We start from the raw sequence: 9,237 nt of genomic DNA, 5'->3' as shown, positions 1-9,237 counted from the left end.
GATCTCGGCATTAGCAACAACCTGAGCGACCAAGGCTACAGAACTGACGGCAGTTTATGAGCCTGTGTGACGAGCTGACGTCAGCTTGTCAGCAAGGTAGAAAAAACTCTCACAAGCAGGTTGAAACCCTGACTTTTGACTTGCAGGCAGCATTTCAACACATGTTCACCTCGAATTTTTGAATTTTGACCATGTTTAACATCTGACATCAGAACAGGATACAAATGACACAAAATCAACAAAAGCAGAAGAAGTCAGCTGCTGGTTTTCAGCCGTCCATAAATCCTCCCCGAACAAGCAAGCACACGTTCAGCGAGAACTCCGTAGTTTTCTTCAATTTTTTATTATTGTTTTTTTTTTTTTTTTACATGAAGCACCATTGGTCGGTTTGATAAACAGACAGTGATATTCCACTTCCAAACAGCGAGACAGACGTGACACAGACTTAAAAGCCTCGAGACATTTCAGACCTTTTAAGGTTCAAACTGGAGCTCGCCACTGGAGCCACTTCAAGCATGTGTTTATATTTGTGGAATAAATCAGAGACTGAACAGACAGGAGAAATTACACATTCATACCCTCCCCCCCCTCCCAATCCAATCCCCCCCCCCCCCCAACCAAGACAAGCGATGATCTGTCCCTCTCAAAAATTGTCCTCAATGTGCCCGCAGCAGCTCGAGTTGAGTCGGATCCTTAAATATGATATGAAAAGACAATTCTGGGTCGTATTTTAAAGTATATTTTATTCAATAGGTTCTTGCTTAGATGTGAGGACGGAAGCTGCAGCTCAGCAACAGTAAATAAAAGTACAGACAAATCCATCAGCTTTTAAACAAATCCAAAGCCGGAGCACAACCTTAAGACGGGACTCTTGAAGCCTCGTTTCCTGTGTTTCTAATGTGAATTATTTTGTTTTAATGACCTGAGTGAATGAACTTCTGTGCAGCTAAAAAAAAATGAAGCAGTACATGTTTTTTTAAAGGCTGACTCAATGTGGACTCAATGTTTTTCATGTAAGATCATTTGGGGGAAAAAAGAGCCCAACAAAGAAGGGCTGTATTTAATAATGAACACATTTTTGGGGAAGATAAGTACAACTTTTAGGGTCTGGTGGTTCGTTTAAAACCCATAATGTTAAACATCGTGTGTACGTGATGTCAAGTGTCTGAATTACAATTTATTTCTAAACACGGGAGCTGATGAACTCAGCAGTTTGGTTTCCACTGGTTGTGATCATGAGAGAACAGTTTCATATTTTTTTAAAAAAAACAAATAATTATATCATTATCTCTGGAAAAAAAACCTAAATAAACATAAAAAATATCATTTGAAATCCTGAGCAGGCTGCAACTTATGATCATTTACATTATTGATTAATCTGTTGATTATTTTCTCTATTAATTGATTAGTTTTGGTTTCTAAAATATCAGAAAATGGTGACAAATGTCAATCACAGTTTCCCAAAGATGACGTCTTCAAATGTTTTGTTTTGTCCACAACTCAAAAATATTCAGTTTACTGTCATAGAGACCAAAGAAACCAGAAAATATTCACATTTAAGAAGCTGCAGTCAGAAATGTTCGTCTGACTCAAAAAAATGACTCAAAACGATGAATCAATTATCAGAATAGTTGCAGATTAATTTAATAATTGGCGACTAATCGATTAATTGACCAATCGTTGCAGCTCTAAATTCTAAGATTTACATATTAAGAAGGTTTTTCAACTGAATGACTTCAACTTGTACCTTTACCTGTGAGGATCAGCAGAGTTACACTCGCTTCCACATCCAGCCGCTGTTTGTTTTACAGCAGCTGAACGGATAAACAGCCAAATGTGACATGTTGTGGATACCAAGCTCATTTACAAAAACACACTTAAATTTTACCAGACCTGATGTGATTCCTTCATACATTCATTTTTGAGTCTCAACAAACTCCTCCGACCGCAACGGCTTCATTAAAAATAGCACCTGAAAGGAAAAAAGTATCCTGATAGAAGTGTGTAACAGCTCTGGAGTCTCTGATGAGCGTCAGTCAGGTGGAATCAACGTCCAACAGTTTGAGTTTTCTATTGTAAAATGTCAGTGAAGGTTTTTAAAAAAGAGCTCTAAAAACAAAAGGTGCTCTCTGGGAAACAAAACACGCGTGTTCAAGAAAAAAAACTAAACAAACTCAACTCTTTTTCAAAGCCTTTTAATTAATCTCACACTGCTGGGACAGTTTAAACTGGCCTGAAGGCCTTTTGTTTTGCAGAAACTAGTGAACAGTTTAACTGTCCCAGAACAGACTCAACACTTTGTGTTTGTGTTTTTCCTTGAAGATGCGTGTTTTTCTTATGTTTTCCTGATACATGTATGGTGAAGAGTGGCGGTTTTCTCCAAAAAATAAAAAAATAAAAAAACAAATCCAGCGGTATCCTTCTCATCGGCTCTCCGTCACACAGAGGTTTTCACACTCCTCCTGCGTCTTGAAGCGGTTGTTGTTGCCGCCGCAGCCGCCGTACCAGAAACGGGAACATTCGCTCTGTACGGTGTCGAAGAACCACATCATGGTGTAGTTCTGGCAGTTGCCGGGGTCCTGGCTGAGGAAACAGGATTCTGGATGAAGACAGGAACGAGAGACTCGTTTATTGAGAATTTCTTGGTGATGAAGTCTGAATTTAAGAATCCAAACTGGGTGTTTTGCTTGTTTTACCCAGTTGGCCTCTTTCCTGCTTAACATTTCCCAATCATCATCCATTGTTTGCTCCCAGGCAACTATTTGTTTTGTTTTGTCATTTGTGTGGAAATCATCAATCAAAACTGAACTGCAAAGAAATAATGAATAACAAATATCCATCTCCAGCTGAGGTTTGTGGTCGACTACATGTTATTCTCAACAGCTACATTAGATCCTCTTTGGGGATCTCCAGGTGTTTGTAGGCCTGATGGGATATGTTATCCGTCATTAAGAAGCACACAGAACAAGTCAGTCAGAGATGTGTTGGATTTGAACCCAAGAAAAAAATTGGAAAAAGTCTTAACATCTCAGCTGGTTACTTTTGAAGGACACATGATCACAACTCTGTGTGCTTCATAACATCTGTAACAACAGAGTTTCTCAAAGACGGCTTTCATAGTTTTGGGGGAACTCATGTCCAGGAGACGAGAGCTCATCTAGTCTCGCTAACTTGTGTTCAGGCGGAGTGAAAAGTCATCTGTCTTAAGGTTTTCCATCCACCTGTTTTTATTCATATTTTCAATTTGTGCATACACCTGAAATTCAGAAAAATCTCTAAATATCTTTAATATTGTATCTTCTTGTCTGAGGTGTAACAGTAGTTGTGTGGTTAAAAATCAAAAGTATGTATGTAACGTTCCTCAAATGAATACATGAAACAGACAGAAATGTCGTATTTCCATCATGTTTTCCATCGTTTGAGCTTTGACTGTCGCTCTTTTATTGATGTCATCACATTGTGTCTCCTTCTGCAACGGTTTAATGGTTGGAATTAGTGCCGCAAGCTGTTTATACATTTGCATGGATTATTTCAAAATTTATTTGCTAATTTTCTGGAAACGTGTTTAACATCTGTACTAAATTTGGATGGAAACTTGGCTATTGAGAGAGAAGAAGGAAATAAGGCATATTGTTTAAATATGGGGATAAAGGCGCATATTTTCAAACCGTCTCTCGACATTCATAGTGTTGCATAGTGTATAAAAAGTGACAGAAATAGTTGTTAAGAATGAAAAAAGTGAGCTGAGAGAGAAGTTCAAACCTATTTATGTTCTGTGAAGTGGGTGTGAATGTTGGATCAGTTATAAAAAGCTATTTGACCATCCAACGAGCAGCTCTGAGGAAGAGTTCTGGCAGTTTAAGTCAGACTTGAAGTCTAAGTTCACGTTCATGTAAATGAACTGAAACCAACGGCTGCCCTGAAGGAAGGAAATCAATCTAATAATGGAAAGGATGATATAGAAAGTTCTCAACAAGACTGTGACAAATACATTCTGTATAGTGAATTAGCTCCTCCATGGAGCCATGCAGAGTTCAGGAGTGTTTCCTCTTATATACAGTACTGTAAATAATAAAGGTTTTTGAATAAAGAACAAGAGATCATCAGAACCATTTGTCTATAATATATATATTTTGTATGGTGAGTTCTGTGTGTGTGTGTGTGTGTTTTTTTTTTTTTTTTAGCTTTGTACTGTTTGTCGTTGTGCTGTTGTATGTTTTGATTGTGGGGGACTACGGATGCAAATTAGCTTCAAGCTAACTCTGGTGCAGTGCATCATTTATGTTTTAAAACTGCACACTGTCCCAATCAATAAATCAAATCAAATCAAATATTAGAAAATAGTGAGAAATTGCCATCACAATATCCTACAACAAAATGTACCGTAATGTAAGATGAAAAAGGCAGAAAATGATCACATCTGAGAAGCGCATGTTGCAGCTGTAGGAATGACTGAAATGATCCTGAGTGGTGAATCTTTACCTCTGGAGTCGAAGCTGGTCGGCTGCGGCCTCGGCAGGGTGTTCAGATCTGTCAGAGACGACACAGTCAGCCAGAAGCTACAGGTTTTTAATCAACAACATCATCATCATCATCATCATCATCATCATCATCATCATCATCATCATCACTGCAGCGTTACTGGGTGTCCTATTATCCTGGAGAAATCGGTTAAGCTGCTGTTTGTGGTGAAGCAGCTTCATAAAAGAAGTTTACATCATCACACACTGAGTTTAAACTGAATTAAATAAAAGCAGGAACTGAACTAACAACAATTATTAGCCTATGAAATGTAATGGGTCATGGTGCAGTGACCAGAACATGTAAAACTCCCCATGAATGTGTTTCTGAGGCATTTTAAAGTGTCTGAGGTTGAAGTTTCAATTATATATCATTAATGTAGTAAAAAAAGAAACCTCTATTAAGGTTAAGTAATATCTGACAGGCCAGCCCTCTATAATATTTAAAATGGTAAAAGCTTAATTACAGGCAAATACCCTAAAATCTGGCATTTTTTGTATATTGGCGTGTAATGAGAAGAACTGCCTCTAGGGGATGCTAGCATGGTTTTACACTTTTATTACCTTTGTGTACCAGTTATTAATCAACACTTCATGTGTTTCCATCCACCTGTTTCTATTCACATTTTTCAATTTGCGCATAAAAAATGCAGAAAAAATCTCTAAATATCTTTCATATTGTATCTTCTTGTCTGAGAACAGCAGCTGTGTGGATAAAAAATCAAATGTAAACTGACTGAATAAATAAATGATGAGGGACATGAATCATGTGACTTAAACATCACTGATGAGCTGAAAACGTCAGATCTGTGTGACGTGATGAGGACTGTAACCTTCCTCACATCAATACATGAAACTAACAGAAATATCATATTTCCATCATGTTTTCCATCGTTTGAGCTTTGACTGTCGCTCTTTTAATGACATCATCTCGTCGTGTCTTCTTCTTCTGCAACAGTTTAATGACACCGACTGTTTGTCTGCTAATATTCACACAACGATAAAATTTGCATTACATTTGGATGGAAACCTGACAACTGTAAACCAGCTAGTAACTGTACAAGAAGAAGTCTTAAACTGCAAAGCTGCTGTGTATTAGATATGTTTTAATACTTGAAAAAAAAGTTTTAAAACCTATTTACAGAATCTACTTTTTGACATCCAGAGCTATTGTTGTTTTTTTGTTTTATTTTACCTTTAACCATGTAAACCGAATTTTTCTTTTCTTGTTTTTGTGTGTTACCTTTTGTTAATTCCTGCTTTTATAATTATTTTGTCTCTGATCTCAGTTTTATTAGTTCAGTCCTTGTGATATTATGACCCTGTACAGTGGATCGAGCTACAACAGAAAGCATTTCACTGCTGTTATTTACAGAATGTATTTGATGTGTGTGTGACAAATATTGATATTGAAATGAAGAAAATAAAGAGCTACTGTATGTTATGAGACATTATAAAAGAGACAAGACACAAACATTCAGCCTGACCAAGAATTAAAGTGTCAGTAAAGGACATTAAACATTAAAGGTAGGCAGTCCACAGACAGAGACTGCTTCGCTTTGTGGTCTGGTGTGCAGTCATGACTTACTATGTGTGCCACATGTCCGGAAACATTCATTTTCCGTTCTAAAGCGGTTGGCGTTACCACTGCAACCACCATACCAGAAGGGAGAACATGCACCGATGGCTTTGTCATAGAACCAACGTTGGACATAGTCTGTACACGGGATGCCAGTATCAACATCCAGCTGACACGGGGCTGAAAGCAGAACACACACATTTACTACAACCACTAACAAGAACAATCCTCCAGGGCAGCGGCTCTGCAACAGCTTTATTGGTTGTTTTAATGAAACTCGTACGTGTGAAATTAATCAAAAAGTGATGTCCCGTCCACTGGGAGTCTGTGTTTTAAAACTGAGAGTCTGTCAGATGTAAATGATGCTGAGAGCCGCTGCATCAGGAGAACACATGCATCCTGTAGACAAGATCTCATCTCAAACATGTTCCAGGTTTAGTTCATTCAGTGTAGAAGAAGTGTTAATACAAAAAACAAAGGTGACAAACAACGTAAAAGATGTGATTAAAAGTTTGTGCAGTTCAGACACAGTTATGAAGCATGCGTTCAGCTAACAGGAAGTTATGCTGTTAGAGAATTACTTTAGGAGAGAAAACTAAATACTGAAGCTTAAAGCAGCTTTTTCCTGTCACATTTTTGTCCCCAATATGCTGAGGAGGCTTTAAGAAGAGTTAAATCATCAGTATGTTGTTCTGTCTGTCCAGCACTGTTATATTGTTTAGAATAATGACCTCTGCAGCCTCTCTGGATCACTAGCAAGACTTTCAGGCCTCTAATCTCTGCTGGTGCAACAGTATCACCAGGATATTTCCATTTATTGCTAGATTTTGTCTTTTTTGTGTTTTTGTTTTTTTTGTTGTTGTTGTTTTTTTTTTTTTTTTACATCTTTTGAATGTTTCTGCTTAAGTCTGTACATGCAGTATTTATAACTGTAGTGCTGTCTATTAAGCCATATGATCTGTAGAAACATCTGTGAAGGTGTTTGGTGCAGTTATGAACTCACTGAGAATCATCACCATTTCTGCAGCTCTTTGCCGCTTTCATCCTCTATCAGCTCATTGTTTCTGGTTCTCCGCCTGCACACAGACTGTCTCTCCTGCTGAGTCTCATGGCTCTCAAAACCCAGAATAACAATATGAGTGAATGTTAAGGCTGCATAATTTCAGCCTTCCAGTGCTGTCCTGACACCCCGTCCAACCTTCAGTGAATTTACATTCACTTCAGTATCCAAGTTACAGCTGGTTTTCTCCAGTCAGCTGATTTCTTAACTGTCATATAAACACCTAGATTTCTCCTGGAGAACAAAGATTCCTCCACCATATATACACATTACCTGGTTTATAATCATTTTACAAGTAGTTATTAGTAGCAGTAGTTCTTTACTGCTCTATTGCTTTTTGCTATTTTTAGGGACCGAGCCCAATAGGCAGAGAACTACTGTAAAACAGTAGTCCTCGCCTAAGGGCGAGCACCCTATTGTTTTTCGTGTGTTTGTTTGTTTCTTTCTTTATTATTACGCCACTTCAGACCTAAATTTGACCCCCTAAACATGCTCAAAAACTCACCAAATTTGGCACACATATCAGGTTTGGTGAAAAATTTGATAAAATGTAAAAATTAATCCCCAAAGTGCCAAAATGTGCTCTCTAGCGCCACCTATGTAACTAAAATGGCCACCACAGCCCGTAGGAATGTCATAGAGAAATCAAACCAAAACTCAATTATTCGTCTCATGAAGACTTACAAATCATACACTGACACCCCTGACCTAAATCTAACAGGAAGTCTGCAATTAGCCTTTCAAAGTAAGACTTTGCCCCAATTTTGGCCCCTGAACAAACGCTATCTCCTCCGAGGGCGTTAATGGCATCGGCTTCAAACTTTAATAGATGACTTAATAACACTATGCTGAAAAAAAGTTGTTAAAAACTTTGTAATTACTCGAACGATTTGGATTTTATAAGCCCTCAAAGTTGCAGTGCCACATCACCCTTACAATGTAAAACAATGGGGAGGCATGAACTTTGTGTCAAACAGAGGCTTCTGACATGTAAACTATAAGTCTGACCACTTTCAAACCTGTATCAATGGATTCGCAGCGAAATTTCCTACTAAAATATGATTTTTAATGTAAGATTTGGCCAAAGTCATGGGATTTATGAGGAGATTTCACAAGAAGCGTACTCTAAAATCCTCCTCTCCAACTGCTCCTGGTGATGTCACTCCCTCAGTGCTGTGAAATATTCCGCAATACACACTCATTATAAAATCACAGGAGGAGCAAGAAAAGACTTTAAAACTCACACTCTAATATCTCAAAAACAGTAAAAGATAGAAAAAACATGTAAATTCAAGATTTGTAGTTCAAAGTCTTGTGACTCATTTAAAGTTCAAATGAAGTTTGTATCTAAAACTATGTGGAAGCAGTAAATGTTCAAAAAGGTGTGGGTTCGCTCACACTTTCCATTCAAATATATGAGTATTTTTCTGTGTCCAGCTGCAGTTACTTATTGTCTCTACACACCTGACAGTACACATGTCAATCAAACTTTCAAAATAAAAGCACACCACACTTGTAAGAAATATCCTTCATTTTTAAAAAGCAAAATGATCTGATCCCGACGGGCCAGAGTGCAAGGTCCCGACCAACGCTGCTTGGAGCTTTAATAATTACTTATTTTTCCTTATTATTGCTTACTGCATTGTCCAGGAGCTGAAACCGAACATTTTACTCTCTTCTACTTGTGTAATGAGATGTAACAATTAAGAATCTTGAAGTATGAAAGGAGAAGCAGAGAGGCGTCCTCGTATTTAAAATTATTTCATCCAAAATCCAACTGATTCTGAAACACAATGACAACAGTGGCAGCCTCTAAAAGATTAAATGAATTGGTTTCAAATAATTCTAAAATCTGATCATTGTTAGGAAAGATGATCTGCTGCATGTGAATGTGGATTTACAACCCACATGTGACCTGACAGACTCGTTCTCGACCCTACAGGTTAAACAACAACCAGAGCAGGTTTACGGATGAGAGAAGACACATCTTCAACAATCTAAAGCAAGTCCAGTTATCTTTGACTTTACTATTCTATATTTATATTTGGGGTGTTTTATATGTATATATAAAGAGAAGG

General features: G+C 37.7%; 1 protein-coding gene across 3 annotated transcripts in view; it reads right to left on the bottom strand.

Moving 5' to 3' along the window:
• Positions 1 to 723: 723 nt before the first annotated feature.
• Positions 724 to 9,237, bottom strand: part of col6a4a (collagen, type VI, alpha 4a) — an 83,589-nt gene continuing 75,075 nt past the window's right edge. For 2 of the 3 annotated variants that reach the window (XM_067600324.1, XM_067600326.1), the window contains 3 exons: positions 6,109 to 6,279; positions 4,483 to 4,530; positions 724 to 2,599 (listed from right to left, as the gene is read on the bottom strand). In XM_067600324.1, the coding sequence (XP_067456425.1) occupies positions 2,424 to 2,599; positions 4,483 to 4,530; positions 6,109 to 6,279 (395 nt within the window). In that variant the 3' untranslated portion in view covers positions 724 to 2,423. The remainder of the gene's footprint in view (positions 2,600 to 4,482; positions 4,531 to 6,108; positions 6,280 to 9,237) is intronic. The other variant, XM_067600325.1, reaches the window with a different exon arrangement.

The sequence above is a fragment of the Thunnus thynnus genome, chromosome 10 (assembly GCF_963924715.1).
Source record: "Thunnus thynnus chromosome 10, fThuThy2.1, whole genome shotgun sequence".
In the NCBI taxonomy this organism is placed as follows: domain Eukaryota; kingdom Metazoa; phylum Chordata; class Actinopteri; order Scombriformes; family Scombridae; genus Thunnus; species Thunnus thynnus.
Note: the sequence above shows the minus strand (reverse complement) of the source record. Positions and strands in the feature narration are given on the sequence as shown.